At 36.7% G+C, this 24,099-nt stretch overlaps 1 protein-coding gene across 4 annotated transcripts in view; it reads right to left on the bottom strand.

Annotated features, from left to right (window-relative positions):
- The window catches only part of Snap25 (Synaptosomal-associated protein 25kDa), a 51,643-nt gene that overhangs the window by 11,818 nt on the left and 15,726 nt on the right, over positions 1-24,099 (bottom strand). For 3 of the 4 annotated variants that reach the window (XM_018502324.1, XM_018502323.1, XM_018502325.1), the window contains exon 4: positions 7,881-7,929. In XM_018502324.1, coding sequence (XP_018357826.1) covers positions 7,881-7,929 — 49 coding nt within the window. Of the gene's footprint in view, positions 1-7,880; positions 7,930-13,945; positions 13,995-24,099 lie in introns of all 4 variants that reach the window. The other variant, XM_018502326.1, reaches the window with a different exon arrangement.

The following is a 24,099-nucleotide window of genomic DNA, read 5'->3' as shown; positions in this document are numbered from 1 at the left end:
AGCCGCCGCCAAGAGTTAAAGTATACAGCTTCAAGCTAGCTCATAACTTATGGGAATCTTTATCGCGAACATAAACAGCCTAATGTAATCAAGCGGTCATCGGCTAAAGGGGCAAACGAAAGCGCGGGTACATTGCCCAATCCTCTTTCGCTATCTAATTTAATCTTCTCGAGATAAGCGGGTTCGCTTAGAACCCTCGCCCGAAGGAAGGAAGCGCCCCTTTTGTAATCTTCCGAATTTCTACTTGCTCCTCATCTCATTTCTTACGTATTACAAACTTAATAAGAAGTGAAAATTTCGCATCTCTAAATGAAAATTTAATAAGCATTTCCGAGTTCGATTATTCTCGGGATTTCATGGTTTCATGCGTTTGTTTGCAAGAGCACAGGTGCCCCTTTCCTTCGTCATTCAAGCGATTGCGTTCAATTTCGTATTCTAAACGGGAGATCAATCGAGCGGAGGTCGATGATATATTAATAGAATCTATTATCTTCGATCAACGAATTAATGGTGAGTCATTCGTTTAAAAGCTCAGATTATGTATCAAAAGACAAATATATATATGTGTGTGAACATTTAAAAGAATGGATAGAATTGATCATACATTTCATTTTACGTTACAAGAAGTGTGCTCGTGAAATTTCATAATCGTAAAAAGTACAGAAATATAGAGAAAAAAAATCGGTATCTATCGAATTACATGATTAAAGGATATTTCATAGCGAAAAAGTATGTAGGAATTTCTTATTGTTATAAAATAAAAAAGGATGACTCCCGAGGAATTTGAACAAAATATTCCTTCTTATAATATTTTACATCAATCTTTCTTCTCGATACAAAAGACACGAAGAGCGCAACGTTCCCTGAGTGCCATCAGCTGGGATAAAGGATTGTTCGTGAGAGAGAAAACATCCGCTCGATAGAGCCCCCGAACTCTGCACAAAGTAAAGTGCAACGAAAGCGCGAATTGCAGTTAAGCGAAGAGTTTCCTTGCTCGACGTTCCTGCATCGGGCGAGTTGCTCTGTTATGTGCTTAGAGAATATGTGCAGTAAGTTGCTTCCTCACTTGGTGGATGGTGAAACTTTCAACTAAGTGTACAGGGTGTCCCGAAAGCTCTTACCTATAACTGCGCATTGATCAAACGGGGTCCATGAAAATTAAGCGAAATCTAGAGCATCCAATTTCGAACACTAACTCGCAACTGTTACAGAATTTCAGATGAAATACCACAATAACTCGGGAATGCAATTTGTACTTCGGTTATTGTGACAAAGCCATTGCTTCACTATTTCGTAAAAATATTTAAATAACAAATGAAATTTAATTTCAATAATCATACATTTCCATAATCTTCAAATTGAAATTTATTTATAATAAACTTTACGTAAAATTTATTTTCGGAGCACATACGATCCAGCCCTGTCATAATTTAATTTGAAAACAAAAGCGAATAAAATAAAATTTATCATAATTTAATTTATCATAGATTATTCTCCAAGAAATTAAGAACGAGTACATAATTATAAATAATCAATTAAAATCAGTTAAACGATTAATAAGAAGAGTTTTGGGACACCCTGTAGTGCCCACGAATTTGACTACGTTATACAGTGGACACAAGTTTACCTAAAAGACAGTTCTATATATAGACGCGCGTAGGAGTATATACTCATTCTAGACTAACAATACAATATGTGTAAGCGATATCCTTGTAACACGAGTATAGTGGGTGTCCGATTTAACTGATAACGGTACACGTTCGGCTAAGAAGCGGATGCCGGATTCGCGGCTGTTCGCTTTGCGTCTTATTGTCGTGTTGTCTCCGACTTTTATCTCGACGATGAACGGAAATCGCGAAGGCGAAGAACCGCGAAATCGCTCCGCTAAGATGCGTCGAGTAATGTGTGTAAAAACGATTACACGCGTCGTGTTGACTGAGAAATGCTACGCGGATGCTGTGACACGCGTGTCATGAAACATCACGACCACGTCTGTTGTCCGCTTGTTCTGTTTTCCTCTGTTTCTTGTAAAGGTCCGCGCTTGCGTCGCACGATTTTTGTTCGCGAAAGTGTATCATTTTTTGCCTAAATACGTATAATTAATTGGGTACTGAAATATTAATATATGGCATAGATTCTGAATGTAACAACATTGATTAATAAATTATTTCAATCATCAAATTTAAATAATTTATTCAGTTATTTTATTACCTTTCATTATCATAAATTCAATTAATTATCTCATATTTACGAGAATGAGTTCAACACAATTGTTATGAGTATAAAAAATTTACAAAATTTATTATAGCAAGAAATGATCCTTTCATAAATACTGAAATTAAAATTAAAAATAATATTTTCTTAGACATCTTAAAGTATAATTCCATGTTAATGTAAAAATTCAATCTGATTCAACATACATACATATACGTACATAAAATTTGTAACTGAATTAATTATCTGACTTCGTCTAACTATTTAATTGATATTTATAATCTACATTATAATGTACACCTTTTTCCTACTTTCTTCAACAGTATGTTCTATTTGTCATCTTAGTTCACTTCTGAGACTTGTCTCACTAAGTACCCAAAATATATAAAATACACTACTCGATATTTATAATAAATATCTGATTTGAATGTGTATCGACGTACAAAAATCATGCGACGCACAGCAAACCCCGGGGAGCTCGAGCAAAAATCTCGAAGAGGCGGAAGGGAGGAACGAGGGTTAATAATTTGAGGAAACCGGAAGAAGGACGAAGGAGATACGAAGAGGTACGGCGGAAAGTAAGTATCGTAACGATAGTATTAGTATGCAGTGTGGAAGAGAAAGTAGTATACGCAGACAGCAGTGGCGAAGCCCGAGAAAAGCCGAAGAAAGAGGGGCGGAAAGAAGGACGGAAGAGAACCAAAGAAGCGCGCGAGGAAGTCAGAGTTAGCCGAAAAGAAAAAAAAAGGAAAAGAAAAAACGGAGAACATCGCGCTTGAGCGAAATGTAAGTGAACGGTATAACGATGGTCTGAGTGCGCTGCTGAGCAATATATAGTAGGTACTACTAGGTAGAATATATACAGTACATATCATTGTTGATAACAGGGGTGTAGCGATAAAGTAAAAACCGAGTAAAACAGAGGGATTCTTCCCTCTTCAAGATTTCATTCAACGTTATATTTAGTTCATATGAGAGAGATTACACTGAAATATTTTCTTTCTCTAGCCCGAAGATACCGGCTACACCCCTGATTGATAAGTAAAACAGCAATGTGTCTCGATGATGCACGCGTGAGTGTCGCGTGTTATTATATCCCTAGAGAAAAGGGGTGCTCGAGTAACGGGGCCCCGTTCTGTCGTCGGCAGATTCGTGTCCGATTTTCCCCGATTGTTACACCGACGTCTATCTAATCTAAATTATTCCGTCATTACAGTTACAACACTTGCAGATAATTTTGCGAGAGGAAAAAAATGGACTTCCAAGAAAAGACTGGAGTGCTTCCGTTCAGGATTAATGGCTGTATCATCAGTAGAAATAGAAGTTAGAGAATGAGATAGACAATATAAAATGGATGACGAAATGTTGCTTCTCGAATTAGAGCGTGAAAAGTGAAATTTTCAGAAAACGGGAAATCGACTTCAAACTGCCTCGGAATCGGAGTCCTGTTACCGGTCCCCTTTCCCGGGGCAATCTGTATGCAGGACGTGTCGGAAATACGCGGCAATATTTCAGAGCGATGGTCATGAGCAGATGCATAATGGCGCGGAGAGATGAGTGTGCAGGAAAACGATACTTATGAAAGCTTTATGCCTAGTGCAGACTGCACGCAGCAAGCGTCAAGCAGCGGAGCAGCAACCAACCAGCGAGGTGATATTTTTTACTGTAAATATCGCCTCACTGACTGGTTGCTGCTCCGCTATTTGCTGCGTCCAGTTTGAATTAGGTATTAGATATACCAAAGTAGCGCAATCCTCTTTTTATCTAAGCCGAAATGTGACAATTTTCCTACTGGCTATTTCGACTGCCATTTTCGACCTAATTCTCTGTAATCCAATAAGCGCTTAGTATTATTCCTCTACGGCACAAAGTTGCACAAAAGTTGCAGTAGCATTACAGCAACTTTTGTGCAACTTTGTGCTGTAAAGCGTGGTCTACAATAAGTTGCCAACACACCGTCGCCAGTCGCAATGCTTCATGACAGCCAATCAGAAGCATCACTAGTTACTATTGACGTTTTCGATTGGCTGTTGCGAAGCATTGCGACTGGCGACGGAGTGTTTGCAACTTATTGTAGATCACGCTTAAGGGAATAATACTAAGCGCTTATTGTTACGATACAATAAGCGCTTAGTATTGTTCCCCTACAGCACAAAGTTGCACAAAAGTTGCAGTAACATTTTGTAGCAACATTGCATGTTACAGCAATATTGCAGAGATTTTGCAGCGATATTATTACAAATTCTGTGCTGTATGAGTTGGTATATGATATGATTAGTAAGTCTAAAATGGAGCTACTTGGCGTTACTTTGGTATATCTTTAGATACTTCCGTCTATTAGCGATACTGTACGAACTCGCAATTGCCACGCTCGCGAGATATCGCCGCGTATTTTAATTGCACGGCGGATAAGAAGATATTCTCTATCTGCGCCGCAATTAAAAACGCCCGCAATTAAAAACAGAAGTAAGGCGTTTTAAGAATAAATATATAAAAACCGAGGGGACCAATCTATTATTATCTAGTATCATTTACGTTTTTCAAGTATTTTAGTAACAACACTGAAAAAATAATTACTAAATCTTAATACATATTTCTTAGAATAGTACCAAGTAGATACTTACAGTAAATGAATATTTACTCAATCAAAAAATATAGTTAAATCAAAATAATAGTTTTTGTATTAATTAAATATATGTTTATATTTAGTAAATATTTACTCAGAACTATTCAAACAAATATTTATTAAAATTTAGTATTTTTTTTTTCAATGAAGACGAAAAAGATCGGGAAATAATTTGCGACGAAATCGCGAGTACTATTCTTATCCACGGTGCATCGGTACATATATGCACGCTGTAAAATGTTGATATTGTTGATATTTATTGCCGGTTGTCGCTTCCAGTGTCGGAACCGACGTGACGGTCGTAAAGACCGCGCACGCCTGAGTATCTTTCGTATTTTCTCTTTCCTCTCGCGCAAAACTAGTTGTTTGTGTTAGAGGCTAGAGTGAAGTGGCTTACCGCCTTGTTCGTCCAGCATTACGAGGGTTTTCATCCCGACCTCGTGGCTCTAAACAGGCAACCGACAGGCAATCAGGCGGCGTGTTAAACATTGAGGTAAAGTTAATCGCCGTCGGGACGCTCCCTCGCCTCGCTCCGCGGCGATCCTCAACGCCACCCCCCCAAACAAAGAAAAAAAAAGGTTCCCCCCGCCATGTTCGCCTGTGCCAAACGCGGGGAGAAACGAGGGAGAGACGTGAGACAGAAAGAAAATGAGACGGAGAAAGAGATAGAGATGAGAATGTCGGCGGGCGAGAGGGCGCGGACGACGAATTTCGGCCTCAGCTAATTAATTTATTATGCAAATCAGGAGGTTGGATGGACGAGGATGGATGACGACGTGACGCTTGACAGTTGTCGACAAATGCTGGCACAATGAGGTTCAATGTGGCAAAATGAGGTTCAACGATGATAATGAAAGAGGAGACCGGAATGATGAAAAGGAACGCGTAGGAGAGTCCACCCTGCATTACTTTTTTTCTTAATTTCAGAAAGGTTGGATGAAGTGAGACGAGGATATTATTTTATACTAAGTATAATTAATTGCAATTAAGTTAAGATCTAAAAGGTACGACTGGGTGGCGACGTACAGATCTTCACGCTCCTGGATGAGTTATTCGATGGGAGATCCTGGTAATTGCCTGGTAGAAAATCCGTAGGTTTCGCTCTAATTATTTTCTTCTCGCGAATTTCAGGGGATGAATGAAAAATTCGGTGAACAGAACGCGCATGAAAGAGAGCGATATTTTAAACACTCGAGAGTGAGGAATGAAAGGTGTTAAAAATGTAGGATGAAACCTACGCGGTTTTCCCGTAACGAGAATTATGATCTCATGAATTCGATGCTGATAATCTTTCGCACTCACATCTGCATATTTACATATACATATGTAATGAACACTCGAATTCCTAGTGACATACGAATAAACGAGTTGCTTGTAAACTTTATGACGTACGTAAAAAATTACATATGTATCAAGTATGTACAGAAAATTACTCTAAATTGACGATATTCTGATCAAGCGAGCACGTTTCGAGTAGCTTCTAATAAAGAACGTGAAATTGCTTATTTCCATATATTTCAAAATAAATTCCGAACGTTGTATTCGAAGGAATAAGCTTTTCCAACTTCGATATGCTCTTCGATATATTATCGAGCGAAGAATATCAAATTTCTGAGTGCGAACGATTCCGTCGACTGATGACGCACCTCGTAGAAGTAAATGGACACCAGAGCAGAGCAAAGCTAGAGAGGAAGGTGGCGAAGGCAAGAAAGATAGAGAGAAAGAGAGGCAGAAGTATAGAAAAAGGTAAAAGGATAGCGGGTTCCACTCGACGAGTGTCCCGCACAGTAGACATCGATAGAGCATCATGCCGCTGAAAGATATGGTACTGGAGATACGGTGTCAGGGATCGGGGGACAAGATCGGGGTAACGAATGGAGTTCCGTCGGGTGCCCTAAATAAACCTAGGTGGGAGGCCTAAAAGCGACAACGTCGCTGAGATGGTTTCGACATCGATGACGGCACGGTCGTTCGATCTTTCACCTATCCGCTGGCCGTTCTCGTCATCGTGGCAGTCTCACTTGTTACCTCTGCCCGGATGACAGCGAATGGGTCATTGTCACTCTTAGCGAAGGAGAGAATCGACTGCACGGTTGGTTCGCATCGGCCGTACACGACTTAGGCACTGATCATGTTGATTCGAGTCACAACTATAGACAACTATATACATATTCCACAAGAGATTATTAAATAAAAAAAGTAAATATCGCACTAATCGCAGCCCCTTAAACACCTTTTTGATATACATCCCAGTGACCGGACATGTACAGTTACAATATTATAATTTAACTGTATTTAAAGATCACAATTAAATTATAATATTATGTTTAAAAAAGCACTTGAGGTTAATAATAATATAAACAAATATACAAAGTTTTTTTTATGTAAATGTCCGGATATGTCTGGGAAGTTTACTTTATCTGACTTTTTTCCACTGCTTTTTCCATTGCTTATAATTTTTTATTAATAAAGATACATGCATTTGCTTGGTATTATTATATTCCTTAATGTCTGGCCTTTCGAGTGAAAAAAATTATTTACAACGTTCATTTTTATGAAAGTTATAAGCAATTGAGTTGGGTCTGCCACGTCCAAGTGTGTTGTTCCCGTAATGTGGCGTTTAAGGGTTAATGAAAGCAAAAATGAGGTATTTTTCAATCGCAGATATCGTTAATATTCCGTTCTACTTACGGAATAAAAACCTAAAATATTCCTGAATCTTCTGGTCGACCGTTCACAGTCGATTCTTTATTTCGCACGACTTTATCAGGATTCCGGTAAATCAGAATCACGCATTAGAAGCACGCTCTTCCCAAAGGGGAACGCAAATTGACAGCTAATGAAGGGCGTTCTTCGCTTCGCGCCAGCTTTTTTCCCCTCTTTTCTTGTTACATGTTAATCCTCTTTTTTTTTTTCATATCGACGTTTTGTACTCGTCGAACTATCGCATCGCTCGCTCGTTCTTCGCAGAATAGAGAGATAGAGAGACAAAGAGAGAGAAAGACAGTGACTTATTGATGTTTACTGGGAGACTGCTTACCGCCTTGGTGGTCTAACATCGTCAGAGTGTTCGCTCCGATCTCCTCGGTCTACGACAGGTTCGAAGGTGCCACACATTAACGGAAACGAAAGAATCGTTTTTCTCAGTGGATGCGTGCGAGAATTAACTGCAGAACAAAGTCACAGACAAGAAAGCAACAAAATCGCAGGGGCACGTCCCGTCGGACCGAAAACGACGATTTCTGCGCGGTAGCAGAAACGTTATCGTTCGTAAAATAATAATGCTATTACGAGACCAATCGTTTGTTGCAATTGTATCGCAAGTTGCGTTTATCAATATAAAAAAAAGAAAAGAAAAAATCGCGCTCTCCTCGATAGAACGTGCCGCGCGTAACGAACAGATAATAATATGTTCATTGAAGTCGAACAAATAAGTAATAATAAGTAATTATAATAATAATAATAAATAATAATAATGTGTTAAAAATAGTAAGAAGGTTAATAAGAACGATGATAACCGAAATAGCGATCCAGAGGCAGCTCATCGTGTCAATGTCTCTGAGATACGTACATGATCCTAATCGCAACGATGTAACCATAATCACCTCACCCACCTCTTCATAGGTCAATTGCAGTCATGCAGTCATTTTAGTTAAATTACTTACTTTTATATTAACCCTCCACTACAAGAACAAGTCATGTGGACCCAAACCAATATTTTTGGACAATTGTATAATTTGTATGATTGAGGTTTTAAATTGCAAGTAAAATAATTTTGAACTTTCCTTTATCAATTGCCGTAAGGCGGAGGTTCACTTGCATTCTGTACTTCAAACAGGACGTTTTCAAATTTAGGAGTATTTTTCAATATAGTTGAAGGTTAATAATAAAATTTCCTAAAAAACATGGAATCACTGACGGCAATTATTCGAATAAGTTGAGTTCCCAAAAAAAAGGGCTCGATTTAAGAACTGAGATGACCTGGCATGAAACCATCCCAATTTCTCAATAATCGGTTCTAATCGAATTTCCCTCGCATTACAATCGCGATCAATCAGCCACGACTGCAACCGGTTTCTGCATTTAGCGCTTACAATAGAAGTTACAGCAAGAATAGAGAGATAACAACGATGATGGACACGACGTCGACGATATTAAGAGTAATGACTGATGACGAGACGATCTAATGGAGCGTAAATGGGCGAGATGCGTCGGCGACGTTGACAAAGAAAGAGATATTGATTATCGGTGAACTATAGTCCCCACTTCCCGGGGGAGAGGAAGGAAGTTTTCTTCGTGGATAAGAAATAGGAGTGAACATTATTAGATTAAATCAGAGATTGCTCTTTGCTTATTTCCCCGAGGTAATTTCCCAGGATGATCTTTCGAGGGGAATTGCAAAGCAAGTTTAAACGTGAGAAAGTGATTGACTGTTGAAGGAAACTTCAAGATTTTTCGGGGTTAATCTAATAATTTTCATGCTTCCTCGTGATCTTTTTAAGGTCGTCATGTCAATTATAAGTTCAAGCGACTGTCGTCGGTGCGTCTCTTGAGAGTCAAACGCGTATTTAGGCGAATATACATTAAACCGGCCAGAAATGATGAAGAGAGATGATAACGATAGCAACCAAGACGACGACTACAATGACGACGACGACAATGACGACGACGACGACGATGGCGATGATCACTTAATTACTCTCGCCGTACTAATCGGTGATTAGCGTGATCGCGCCGAGCGGAGTTTCTTTGCGACGTTTCGCTTTCTTGTTAATCTACTTCGTTCCGAGCTCAATTGGACGACCGATTCTCGATTCTCACACACAAACGTTATATCTATATATAATAATACACATATAGTCCTTCCTGATAACGTATATACACCGCGCACATTACATTTCGGCCAGCGACTCGAAGTCAAAGCGGGGACAGTATCAACTTTGGTAAGACGACGGCCGACAGAAAGTATAAGTTGCACGTTTGATGCACAGATTGCAACAAGAAAAAGAGGAAAAATAAACAAGGAGAGATACAGAGAAACGGAAGGCAGACAGACAGAAAGAAGGGAAGTGAGAGAAGATATTAGGTTAAAAAAGAGAGGAGTGGAATAAAATATATATAAGTTACGACAGACAGACAGATATCTACTGTCACAAGCGTTTACGAGAATTACGGGTTATATACTTTCTTGATATGTACACTAGATAGACAGATACATGTTAATATGTACATACATAAAGAGAAATATATATGTATGTAGTTACATATATATTGAACAAAAAAAATATATATATGTATATTTTACACGTAGACTGAAAGCGACACAGCTGTAAGCTTCGCGAATGGCTACAGTATACAAAATACAGTAAAGAGATAAGTACACAGTCCAAAGAATTACAGCGTGTATCTTGTGAAGTGTGGATCGATCGGGCTAATTGCGACACGAGTGCAACATCGCGACACTTTCAATGATTAACGAAGCAGATGACGAAAGTGATGCTGAAATCAATATTCGCTCATAACCGCTTTATGGCGAATCACTTTATGGTAAATCGATCGTTTAATTGATGACGGCTATTGCCGGTCGAGAATTATGACGATGATGATTATTATGGTTTCACGTAACAATATTATCTCGATATAATTTGCCTTGTCACACTACAGTAAGTTAATTACATAAATTATAACGTAGATTATTACTTACTATTAATTGTCTATTCTCTAAACCTTTTAGAAGGAATTGTCACTCTCTGAAGATTGAAAATTGAGCTACACCTTTTCAGGAGTGGCTCAATTTTTATTCTCTACACTGAGAGAAAAATGTTTGGTATTTGTAATTACATATTACTATAATTATAATTATTACTGCTATAATAATAATAACAGTAACTATATGTATATAGTTTTAGCAACAAATGTATATAGTTGGCAACCTAAAATGACTATAATTATTGTTATTATAACCATAAAATAGAGTTGAAATTACCATAAAAATGATTCAAGTGACTATAATTTTTACGGTAATTTTAACTATTTTATGGTTATAATAACTATAATTATATAGTCATTTTAGTTGCCAACTATAATATACATTTGTTGATAGAACTATGTACATAGTTACTGTTATTATTATTATAGCAGTAATAATTATAATTATAGTAATATATAATTATAGTTACAAATACAAAACATTTTTCTCTCAGTGTAGAATAATATTCCACTCCAAAGAATTTAGAGAGTACTGAATGAAATACGATAATGTGCACTTGTGAATATCGAAAACTGTCGCGATGCCTAATTCGTGGGACTGTCCCAATTATTCCGATACGTCCCGTATACGAAAGCAGACGCGATAACAGCGTTCGATAGGTGAGAGTGTGCTTGGCACGCTTTAAAATTTCACCACATTTGAGAAAGGATATGAAGGGCCGCGAGGAGGAAAATTCGAATGCATGATAAAATCATTTCCACGTGTCAGATGTTATTATTGTATTTCGCTGCACGCGAACGCATTTAGCGTGTCGTATGGATAGCAGAAAGTATTTGCGATCTTCTATAGAAAGAGTGAGAAAGAAAGGGAGCGAAATGGGAAGGGTGAATGTGTGAGTGTGAAATCGGTTTACACAGAAAAAAAAGTAAAAAAAAAACGGAAACGATTACGATGGAATACACCATCCGAACAACAGCTGTTCATTATACACGAGAGCAATCGGATCTCGTTAAGCGGTTCCTACAAGCGGTCCAACAGTCTGCGCGACAAGAAAGAAAAATTATGGAAAAATTACAGGGTAAGATACCTAATTAAGATAGAAGATCAACATCAGACGAAAGGGGTCTAAAGATCGGTATCAAGATAGAGATACATACATAAGAGGTAAAGGCTGTCAAAATATCGATATACGTTAATAAAAATATCTGTATTAAGATGCAAAGTTAATGTAATGGTCTGTTTATGCAATGATGATGTCCGTTTGCGACAACAATCCGCGCAGATTGTTGGATCGTGTACGAGCCGTTTCGCGTCAACGCTGGCAAATAGCAGCAGCGATAGCAGCAGCAGCAGCAGCAGCGATGACTGATTCATTGCTGGAGGCACATTTTCACGTCATGTATATGTTGTGACCGACAATGTATGCCGTGAGAATTTCTTCTATATATAACGTTAGATTTCTTAATAATGTCGGTGGTGAGACATGTAGTGACGCACAGAGTAAAAAACGGGCCTGAATTATAGAATTCGCGTTATAGTCGCATGAGCTGCATTCGTCAGGTCGTCAGGAAAAAAAATTTTCATATGCTAAAATTTAACAGAGTCAAAAAAAGATTCTTTCGATTTCAATCAGAGATGATAAAAAATAGAATATTTAGTAAATTTATATGGGATTGATGAGTCAACTCAATGAAAATTTGAGTTTAATTTAATGAAAATTTTCCTCAACGACCCAAGACACAGTCTAGGCGTAGTGTACTGGTACAAGTAGTAACGTTAGTAATATTAGCAGTATCAGTAGTGTCAGTAATGGCGATATGGTGTTGTAATCAGTATAGTAATCGTAGTAGATTCGACAGTAATGGTATACAACTTGCGATTGTGCAGTGGCAGTTGGCTGTCGATCTCTCTAATCGAGATTGCTAATCGGGCGCGAAATGATCTTCATTGTTGATATCCTATTATGGTGTAAGGACGATCGTTCCCGTCTAAGCCTTCTTAGATACGTATAAGAGGCGATTAAGAGCAAAGCTAAAGCGGAACCAACCGTTGGCCCGTATATATTCACGTTCACGTTAGAAACGTTAAATCGTTAAACCGCGTCGAAATGAGGTAATTTCAGGCGCATTAGGTAAACCGAGCGTAAATTTATCGATATTTTGGAGAGCAGAGTTCAGAATTGAACCCCATTCTCGCACAAAAAACAGACTCTCGGAGGTTCTTTCGAATTTTTACCTGACGTTTTACGCCAATGTTTATAGAACAAATTGTACGTCTCGCGAGAATTCCACGTACGGTCTGCGTCTGCGAGATCCGGCGCTGCCGAATTACTCGTACAAACGTTTGCTGAATTGGGACATGCTAATATCCGGCACATGCACATCGATCGTAATTAACGCGGATGATTGTTCGGGGATAGCAGTCCCCAATATCCGTAATACCTCGGGCCCCGGTAGGACTGAGTATGTTAATAGAATAATTTCCGTCTTGTTAACTGTTACAACCTGCGAGCAATTCGAGGCATTGACTCGAGATCATTGAATTAACCCTTTCGGTCGCTTTATAGAGAAATTGTTCCGCTCGTAAGAAAATTTAATATCGAATATGAAATATATAAATATTTTTGGTACTTTTCTGTGTGCCAGGATCTTTCTTTGTATTAAGAGCCTTCGTCGTGTGCACGACCGGAAGAGTCAGTGTTCAATCGTTATACCGTCATGCGTCTAATTATCAGAAAGAATAATTACGTAGGTGTATTCAAAAAATTTAACGCGTTTCTGAATTTCTCTCACAAGTAGCAAGCATAAATAGCGTTTAGGTTGAAATCTACGGGGTGCCCGAATACTGTTAACTATTGTCGTTTAGCTTCAACGTAAAAATATACGAGGAAAATTAGGGAAATCGCAAAAGTAATTTCCAAAACGAAAAGATCTCTATTTTCAATCCTTATAAAATTAAATAAAATTTACTTTTAAGTATTGATTTTATTTAAAGCAGCCTAGCTTCCTGGAAATAGAACAAATTCAAAGGAAAGACATCTTACGACAGAAATAAAAATAAACTTTTAATTATTTTCACTCAATGAAATTAAAATACTCCTCGCACATCTCGCGTAGAAAGAACACAAAAGTTATAAAGGCTCGCTATATTTATTTTTCCCATAATTTTCTCGCTCGAGACTCCGTCATATTATACATTTGTGTCATATATGTTATACGTTTGCGTGTCATATGCGTGTGAGGAGAACACTCGCGGGTAACGCTTGTGGCTGACAGACGGTGTGTTAAATTGTAAGACGTGCGTGATTATACGACAACGAGTAGTTTCCTCGTTCCTTCATCTCCTACCCTCGTTTTCGGCCATTACTTAATTTCTAACAAGCGGAATTCACTCACCTCCCTGGTCGTCGAGTGCGACCAGAGTGCGGATGCCAGCCTCCTTGCTCTACGACAGACAGAGGCAGCACAACACAGACAACCACCACCAGTGTTAGAGAGCGAGAGATAGAGATAGAGAGAAAGAAAGAAAGAGAAAGAAGGAGAGATAGAAAGAAAGAGAGAAAGAATCGACATCTTTCTTTACTCTTTCTTCACATCTGTTCTTTAAGTAAGTTTATAGTATATAGTAATATTAGTAGTATATTAGTTTAGTAGTTAGGTATATATATATATATATATATGTATATATATATATATATACATATATAGATAGAGGTATATGTAACGGACAAGTCGGTGATGGGTACTGGGCAAGCAAGATAAGAGGTGGACATTGTGGCCGGACATGTTGAGGTGGTGGCACGCGTAGAGAGTGGGACAGAGTGAGAAGTATTTCGGGTCCTCTCTCGTTTCTTTCGTTTTTACTTTTTCAGAGGTCTCTTTTCTGAATTTTTTTGTTCCTTGTATTTTTTATCTATTACGAAGAATGTCGCAGCGCGCCGTCGGGTTCGCCTTGACGTACTGTCGATATATATCGCATATGTTTGTACGCGATACTTGCCCGTGACGCAGAGACAGGTGGGCACAGCAGGGCGGGCAAGAGCAATTGGAAGAGAAAAGTATGGGCCCGACCGAGGTACCGTCGTACGCGGTGTGACGGTACGAACGTGTTGGCATGTTGTTGCTTGTTGTCGATTTGTTGATGTTGTTGTTGTTCTTGATGTTGTATCGGTCAATGGCGATGTTGTTATTGTTGATGTTGCTGTTGTTGTTGTTCATGTTGTAGTTGTTGTAGATGTTGTTCCTGTTGCTGTAATTGTCGTCGCCGTTGTTGTGCGTTTATTAATTTTTGTTTTCACATGGCGGGATATCTTCCTTCTGACAAAGCGCGTGTTTTTTTTTCTTTCGGTCTTTGTTTCTTTTTTTTTTGTTTGACTTTTTATTGGGGGGGAGGGACTTTGCCTTTTGTGACATTCTACGAGTTTCGGCTGAACAGGTTCGATCCCTCGATCGTCGCCGATCGTCCCTGCGCTCTTCTCGCGTTTCGAGAGCGAAAGAAAGATCGAGCGCAATCGAAGAGATCCACGTCTGCAGTGTTTCTTTTTCTTTCTGGGTGGTAGGTGGGAATTTTTTGGACACCCAGTAAAAGAACGATATATAGTAAAGTGTAGGTAGAGGTACAACGCAGGGTATGGAGTACACTTTCCAATGCGCAAGGCAAATTACAAGCCCCGCGAGGCCTCTTTGAGTCAAGAATGTGTTCGCGTGGCAGCAATGGTTTGAAATTAATAAAAGAAAAAAAAGAACGTATCTCTATGCATATGTGTATATCATAATCGAATATCTTGAAATCTAAGAAATAAAATAATATTTTATAACATTTAGCTTGATTTATAATATTTAATTTAATAATTAAATTAATATGTTAATTTAAAAAAAGAAGAAATTTCAAGATTGAATGAAAAGAACAAAAAAATAAAACCTAAAAGAGAGCATCTCGTAAAAGTTTATAAATACGAATAAGAACATTATAACGAACACAATTTTTTTTGGAAGCTTAAGACCTAAAAATTATACTTGAAACATATTAAAAATAATGTAAGATTCAAATTATTTCTCGTGAAAATGATAAGTAATATTTTATATTAATACTATATTCGAATTTATATCAATATTAATTATGATAAGGATTGTAAGGGTTGTAATATAATATATAAGACACACACAATTTAATACAAAACTCGAGACAAATTTCGGCAAGAAATCCGACGCGAGACACTTCAGGACTCAAAAAGGGTTGCGAGTACTTGGATAAGTGCAATGTAAAACACACGCACACGTAATTGGAGTGGAAGGGGCGGGAGGGTGAATGAAGGGGCAGCGAATGAGTGAATGAGCGAATGAATGAAACGATCGATGACTCGAGGAGGAGAAAAGGATAAGCGACTATATATTTTTATACATGTTTAACAATTTCCTCTTTTATACTTATAATAATACTTCGTTTATATTATATAATTACTCATATTTGACTATTGTATTTAATATTAAACACGGATATCCGATTTTAATTTCATTCGACCATTAACACGTTAAATAAAATATTGAACACGATCGAATAAAAGATATCAATTAAATAGGACTTGAACAAGTCGCATTTAGAGATTAAACGCCATGTTAAATAAAGGCGATATTGCGAGAATAATGTAAGATATTGATTTTCTGACAATTTTTTATTTTTCACTCGTTGATATTTGTTCATGTTTTGCTCCTTTCCTCATTCGACTTGAGGCACAAGCGTGCATATCAATATTTAAAAAAAATATCGGCAGGTAATGGTGGAAGTGCATAAGAAATAAGGGAGGAAACGTGAAGAGTGAGAAATTGGTGATATCAAAGTGACGAGCATACAAGGTATAAATAAAATATCGTGTGATCAGTAAATTTACCTAGATTAATCTAGATAAATTTTAAATAATAAAAGAGAAATAAAAAAATTAATAAAAAATGTCCTTCGTTCATTAAGTGCATTTAATTCCTTGTACTCGATGTGTTATATACATTATTATTTAAAAAAATATAAGTGTCACACACATTCCACAATATACTAAATATAATTATTTTTACCAATTGATGATACAAATAAATCGCTACAACACATTTGGGTACAAAAGATTAAACAAGTATTGCTTGAATATCTTTCAAAGATCAAGTTGTCTCAAAAAAAGTTTACATTAATTGTGATATTTTACTTATCGCATTTGGTTTTTCCTTAGCAAAAATTGTATATGATATAGAACTAATTAACATATTATTGAAAATCAGCAAAGCATAAGCGCGCAATATGCAAACAAGATTTTAATTACTTCTTTCCTCAACATTTTACTTCATACACAAAATAGAATTTGTGTACCCAAAGAAAAGTTTCTTCGATTCAAAAAAATGTTTCTTTATTATACGGTTAAAGAAAAAAATTTCTTTGATTTGAACGTCATTTCTTTGATTTAAACATTATTTTTTGAAATCAAATTAAAAAGTTTATTTGATTTAAAAAAATTATGTTCAAATCGAAGAAATTTTTTCTTTAACCGTATAGCAAAGAAACATTTCTTTAAATCGAAGAAACTTTTCTCTGGATGTAAATTGATAGAGTCGTGCATTCGTAAAAAAATTGCACAAAAGCTTATGTAAACTTTATAACAATTATTCAGATAAATTTTTAATAACTTTCACATCTAAGCGATAATAATTTTCTAAAATTCTTCATTACCTTATAAATTATTAGATGCTCAAATAAAATTTTAATCGGTCTGTTTGTAAAATTTTTTGGGACAACTCATACATCGATGAAAAATGTGATTGTTTTGTATGATAGCGTGAATTAACGTAGTGCACTGAGTATTGATTATACTGAGCTGTGATGACTGCTTCTAAAAAGAACGACAGCACGATGCACTGAAGAGGGAAAGTGAATAGAGGCTTGCAAAGAGGAAAAAGGCAAATACACGCACACACACGCGCACACACACACAAACAGACAGCCAAACAGCCAAAGCGAGCAGGCAACAAAATTTCATCAATCAAAAAATAAACCAGCGACGACTATAATGGAATATATTTAAAATTTTTGTTATTTATATTCCTTTTTATACAAATAATTTTTTTTAAACGTATGACAAAATTTTGTATTAGAGAAAAGAATGCATAATTATTATTAGTATTTTTTCACATTACAAAATAAAGATTTCCATCATTTCAACATTTTGGTAATTTTGGTTGTAATAAGCATAATGTCACTTGTACTGCTCTACATCTTAATTTAATGTCAAAAATATTAAAATTATAAAAATCGGCAGACATCTAATTTTCCTTGAATATTTATGATATTTATGAAATGTTCAAAATTTTTATAAAATTTTCCATATCGTATTGAACTTGAAAAACGGTCGCTAATTATTCTTTCGATCCTTGAAATCTCGTTTAAAGCGGATAGGCAATTGAACAGGCAAGTGTAGAGATCGCGGATTAAGCAAGCAAAGACCACACACAGGTACACATCGCGCACACGTATACAATACACATACATTAACATCCAGTAACAAACAATATTGAGAGAAAGAGATAGAGACAGAGATAGAGAGATAGAGAAAGAGAGAGAGAAAGAGAGAGAGAGTAGCAACAGCTTTGGTATACACATATACAGACGCAGCTTTTCTCCTTCTTTCCTCATATCTTCATTCAGTTCTTTTTTCCTTTTCCCTTTTTCTTTTTTCATTTTTCTCTTTTTAAATCGCATTCGCCGTTTTTCTCTTTTCGAACATCTCGTTTCGATGGGAGCTACTTTTAAGCGGTCGACTTCCCTCTCAGTAAGGACCAAACTCCTTCTCTCTCTCGATGATCGGATCTTGAAGAGCCCACTCGCGCGAGATCTATTTGCGCTTTAACTCTTGCTGATGCGTCGAGATGCGAGATAGTCATTCCTATAAAATCTCTCTCGAACAGATAAAGTACAAAACGAAAATCATAATTCATAAATGATATTCTTCCGTATAGTAAAAACAAATATCTATTCTGATCTTAATTTCGATCACGAATATACAACTTCAGGGTTGCTACAGAAAATGAATTTTAAAATTCCCTGACTTTTCCAAATTTCTAGATGAAAATAGAAAATTTTCCATGAGTGTAGTATAAAATACGTAAATTTTAACAATTAGACTCACGGATTGTAAGAAAGCTAGTCTATATTATTAAAAACAACGCAAAAAAAGCTTAGTAGTATAGTACAATTTTGGGTGCGAATTCAAGCCACAGCAAAAAATAAATTAATTTTGGAAAAAAAAGAATGCAGTTATGACGAAAAAGAGGGGAGAAATAAAAATACCGAATTAAATATAATAATTTTATTAAAATCGTTTAAAGTGCATAAATTTTGAACGTATTTGACTGTGAACAATTTCCCTGACTTTTCCCGATTTTCCAGGTCTGTGGCAACCCTGATAAAAAGAGATAATTTTCTCAAATTCCTAAAAAATAAATATTAAGAACTAGAATATTTTTTAAATAGAGAACATTTAAAAAAATATTTTTTATCTACTATTAATCGCTTCATTTTTAGATAAATTTAAATATTAATTTTAAGAGAGGATATATATACTTTTTTTTTGTATGACTCGCGACATTCATTTATCTTTTCAAAAGCCATTTTTCAGAAGAAATAAAAGAAAAGTCTGACATGAAAAAAGAGGACAAATTCTAAAAGAATACGGAATGATATCTCGCTCGTACGAAGAGATCATGAAAGCGCAAAGGGTTAAAGAGCGAAAAGTCAAACTGCAGTTTCATCCGCGAAAGATAATTCTTATGCTTCTTTTTTTTTTCCTTTTCACGCGAGCACTAGATATTCTTCCCTCAGCTCGCTGCGCTATCGCGAACTTCAATGCTGTCGTTGAGTAATTCGCGTGCTGCGCTGCACAACGCAATCGTTTGCGTTACGTTTACAGTACAACGCGTGTATGTATAATACAATTGCCGGAATTAATAGTGCATCAAAAGCACGATGAGTGGGCTGTTGCTTTGCGTCTTCGGGTCCTCGTGCGCGTTACAATCTCGTCCAAAGGAAGACGAAGAGAAGCACTGATCGTTGAATCGATGTTTACTTGTCTACACATAAGTAACTAAACGATTGTAGTACGCGATATCAATTAAAGAAGCACACACATACAAGGAAAAGGAAGGGACTGCCCTTCGCAAATACGTGATAATGAGAAGAAAAAAAATAGGAAAAAATATACGCCTGTCTGCGTCGACGGTGTGCAAGCATAATTAATTGACGAAAGCACCGAGCTATTTTCGCAACCATAATAAATATTATTTTTATAATAAATATTAATCTCGTAATAATTAATATACTTGTTAGTATCTAATATCATTTAGTGCTATAATTAATTATTATTATATCATACTTTATTAACCTGCACATTAGTTCTGTGTAATCATCTATATTACATGTAAAATCATATTAGCGTTAATAATTAACACGTTTTAGAGCGTTTCGGGATCAATATAAACATTAGGAAATCTCTGTCGGCGAATAATAGGTTAATCGAAGTTAGTCAGCGGAAAATTGTCTCACAATAAAATGCATTTGCCGCTTAATTTATGGAAGTAAATAAATAAGAAATTGTCGTATATGTTATCAATAAGAAAAACATGTATAAAAATATTGAAATTAACAAGTTTCATTAAATGTGATTTTTTCTTTATTTTTATGAATTGTATTTAGACTTGTATCTAGACTTTATAGATAAAAATAACAAACCTTCATGTTAACTTTTCTTATTAAAAGTTTTGCTTTCTTCATTTTCTAAAATAATTTTTTTATCCTCGAGAAAATTTTCATTACAAGAAAATCGTGTAACATCAACGTTCATAACAAGTACGAACTATTGATAACGAAAAAGCGTCGCTCGCACACCATCGCGCAGGGAACTTACGTTGATGGGAGTTACGAAAGAGATGCGGGTGTACCGCGAGTTGATCCCCGTGACAAAAAATATCACGATCGAGCTTTGCGGAGATAAAGACCGATTGGTCGCCGTAATTCTCTCGCAATTCGCGTCAGACTTTTGGGGGATTCTCCTCCCATCGAGAAGAAACACGCATAGCTCCGGTATTTTACGAAACCGTTTCCTCCCATTCCCTCACAGAAGCTCGTGTTATCGGTTTGCGATTCGCTTTCTGGTCGATCGACTGTTCACGCGATCGTTATCACGCGTCACGAGGTGACGATGATGACGCATTGCGCATTGTGAGTGTGTGTACGTACGCTTCTCTTGGTCGATGATGATTCGAAGGACGTCTTCGGTGCTCGGAAGAATGCGACACAGTGCTTATTAGTGCAGCCACAGGTAGATAAGTAGCAGCGAGAGAAACTGAAACGGAACGACGCAAGGACCTCGACGGATCTTCTCCGTCCATAAACTTGAAGGAAATTCAAGCGGATATCCTCTTTCGCCTCGGTATTATAATATTTCTTGCGAAAGCCGCGAATAAAATGAACGAAATTACAGCGAGTTTGAAATTTGCCTAATATTATGCAATCGTAAAAGTTTGCTATAGAATCGTGTAATTTCATGTACACTATTGTAATTACACTATTCGCAAATTTAGGCTCTTAATTGCCCAATAAATGTTTTTTCATTTATTGTTTAATTTTTATCTCAAGAGCCCAACTTTAATTATTCTTTGTACACTATTCTAAATATTATGGCATTGCAAACTATGAAAAATTTAGATCATATAAATACTTTTACTTCAAAGGTACTAAATTTATGTTGATAATAATCGAGCGAAATGTAATATTAATGAGATACGAGATTGTAAAAAAAAAATCAATATGTTGTTCCATTGAATTAAAAAATAATCTCCGAACTCTTTCTAATTCAGAAAAGCCAATCACTGATAATTATCCATTAGTGTCAATAATAATGATAAATACGATGCTGAAATAAGATCGAACGTTATCGGAAACGATAATCCGATTATTAAACGGATCAGATCACGGAAGCCAGTTGCGTACGTTCCTTCGACAAGTATAGTAAGTTAAAAGTAGAAGAAGAGCAAACATCTCTGTATGTAAATATGTACAAAAACAGATATACGCGTACATTCGTGTATATAGAGATGTACACACGCGCACACACATATGTATCGAGAATATAGTATAACAGATATCGAAGGTACGGACATATAGACAGCGAATAATTATGCGTGGAAAGAGAACGTGGAGAGCTGCAGAATGCAGACAGATCGTTTTTTTTTTCACGGTCGTGGCACACGCGCGAACGCACGCACGCAATACTGTAAAATACACGCGAGTAAACACACGCGAATGGAACATTAGATCGATATAAACTCGGCGGAGCAGAGTCGAAAAGGTACTCATACATCGTCACTTCCGCAACAGCGATGCGAAACTTGAGAAGCGAAATCTAACTCTCTTGTCGCGTAACATTCCCCTCAACTCGAAAAATTTCGATGAAAGAGTTCTGCGCTTTCTTCCGCATATTATTAAACAGTCCTTCCTTGAATTCTTCTATGGTATAATTAGAAAAAAATAAATAAATATTTTAATTGAAAATTATCCAGCTTTCTCTTATTATATACAGCGACTATAAAATGAAGTCAAAGCAATCTAGTTCGGAGTATTAAACAATATTTCCTTGAATTCTTTTACGTATAATTAAAAAAAAATTAAATCGATATTTTAATTGAAAATTATTCAACATTTCTCTAATATGTACAGCGACTACAAAACGAAAGCAATTTAGTTGGAGTATTCTTCTCTTTAGATAAATAACTCGAAATTCTTTTGAGATTGCTTTTTCTAGCACATCCGATACAATGCAGCACTTTAAAGTCACCGGATATTCAAGAAAGTTCTTTGATAAATTAAGCTTCTTTGATAATTTAATAGATTTTGTCTTGGGAAAATTTTGATTGTAAGCTTTCTATTTTGAAACAGTAAACCATTTTGAGAACATCGCAAGTTTTTTTTATTAAAATAAAATCTGTTTAACAAAAAAAATGTCATTTTTATTTTCCTCTCCTGTCCTCGTATTCGTTTCTTTAAACAAAGAACGAGATTCTTTTGGAAAAAATCCATGACTGAAGGGAAATGCGACAGTTTTGGAGTACCTTGGAAAATAATAAAAAATATATCGAAAACGAACAAGAACATACATAGGATGGTTCAGTTTCCATATTTTCATACTTACAATCTTTCAAAAATCCTCCAGATTTATTAACAACGTTAGAGAATAGTTTATCTTCAATTATTAAAATAAATGACTACATTTCTATGTGCTACTCCTTTGCATCTTTATCCCAATTACTAAACTAAATGACTACTTCTATGTGGTATCCCTTTGTACCTTTGTTCTACACTAAATCGTCATAAATGAAAGACGCAATATCTACCATATATATATTTTCAGAGCTTAGCGAAACACCGTACACAACGTACAATTATTACTCACGATGTATCTTTCAGAGTCCCAGTCTGAACCATCCCTTGTAATTACGAAAGTTTACTCGACAAAAGGGACGAGAAAAGTCCGTCTTTTGCGCACGTTCGTGGAGCGCCTCGCCGTCTCTCGGAGCGCGTCGATGCGTCGTCTTACAAATTTCTCCTCGCGCGAGCAAACGCTCGTTCGCGCGATCATTCCGTTCTCCCCCGATCGATTTTCCTTTCTTTCTTTCATTATTATTATTATTATTATTATTTTTAGTTTTAGTTTTCTTCTCGCGATTCTAAGATCGCAGGCACTGGGTTCGTTGTCCCCTTTCCCTTCCCCTGTGAGGAGCGAACCCACTCACTCCACTCGTTCGTCGCGCGAAACGAATCCTCTTTACCCTCTCTGCTTTATACGCTCAAACCGCAACACGCCGCCGGAATCGTCGCCTCCGTGTGTGACGCCAGAGCTGGATAAAATACTACTTCGAAAACATCGCACGTTTTTGCCCACGTCCTCGACGTCGCCTGCGAATACGTCCTTCCCCACGTCTATCCCTCTGTACAGCCCCCACGAAGCTTTCCTCTCCTCCACCCACGACTTGGAGATCCCGCAGGAGGTTGTCTCGCCGACGTGAATCTTGTGCAAAGCGGAACCGGCGCGCCCGCTAAGAACAACGCTTAACCAGTCAAGTGGCGTTCGTCAGTACGTCAATTATCTATTATTAACGAAACTGCGATCAAAATAATAAGAAGGACGAGATACACGAGACTTGGTCATTCGCAGTCGGATAAACTAAATTAGTATAGAAGCCTCCACTATAAAAAATATCGGTGTGGATTATTTAATATCCACCATGTATGTTAATTATTAATTAACTATTAATATTAACACCAAACATGTTGTGGATCTTAAATTCCTTTTAAAACCCATAATATTAATGTTAACACCAAAGAAGACTAGATTGCTTTGGCTTCACACCAGTGAGAATTATACAGATACCGCATGTTAAATTCACACCGCCATCTTTTAAAGTGTCAAGGAGTAAAAATTTAATTTGAAAAGAGATTCATATGCCTAGTCGGTCTTCTCGAA

The sequence above is a fragment of the Trachymyrmex cornetzi genome, unplaced genomic scaffold, assembly GCF_001594075.2.
Source record: "Trachymyrmex cornetzi isolate Tcor2-1 unplaced genomic scaffold, Tcor1.1 scaffold147, whole genome shotgun sequence".
Taxonomy (NCBI): domain Eukaryota; kingdom Metazoa; phylum Arthropoda; class Insecta; order Hymenoptera; family Formicidae; genus Trachymyrmex; species Trachymyrmex cornetzi.
This window is presented reverse-complemented; position numbering and strand designations above follow the sequence as displayed.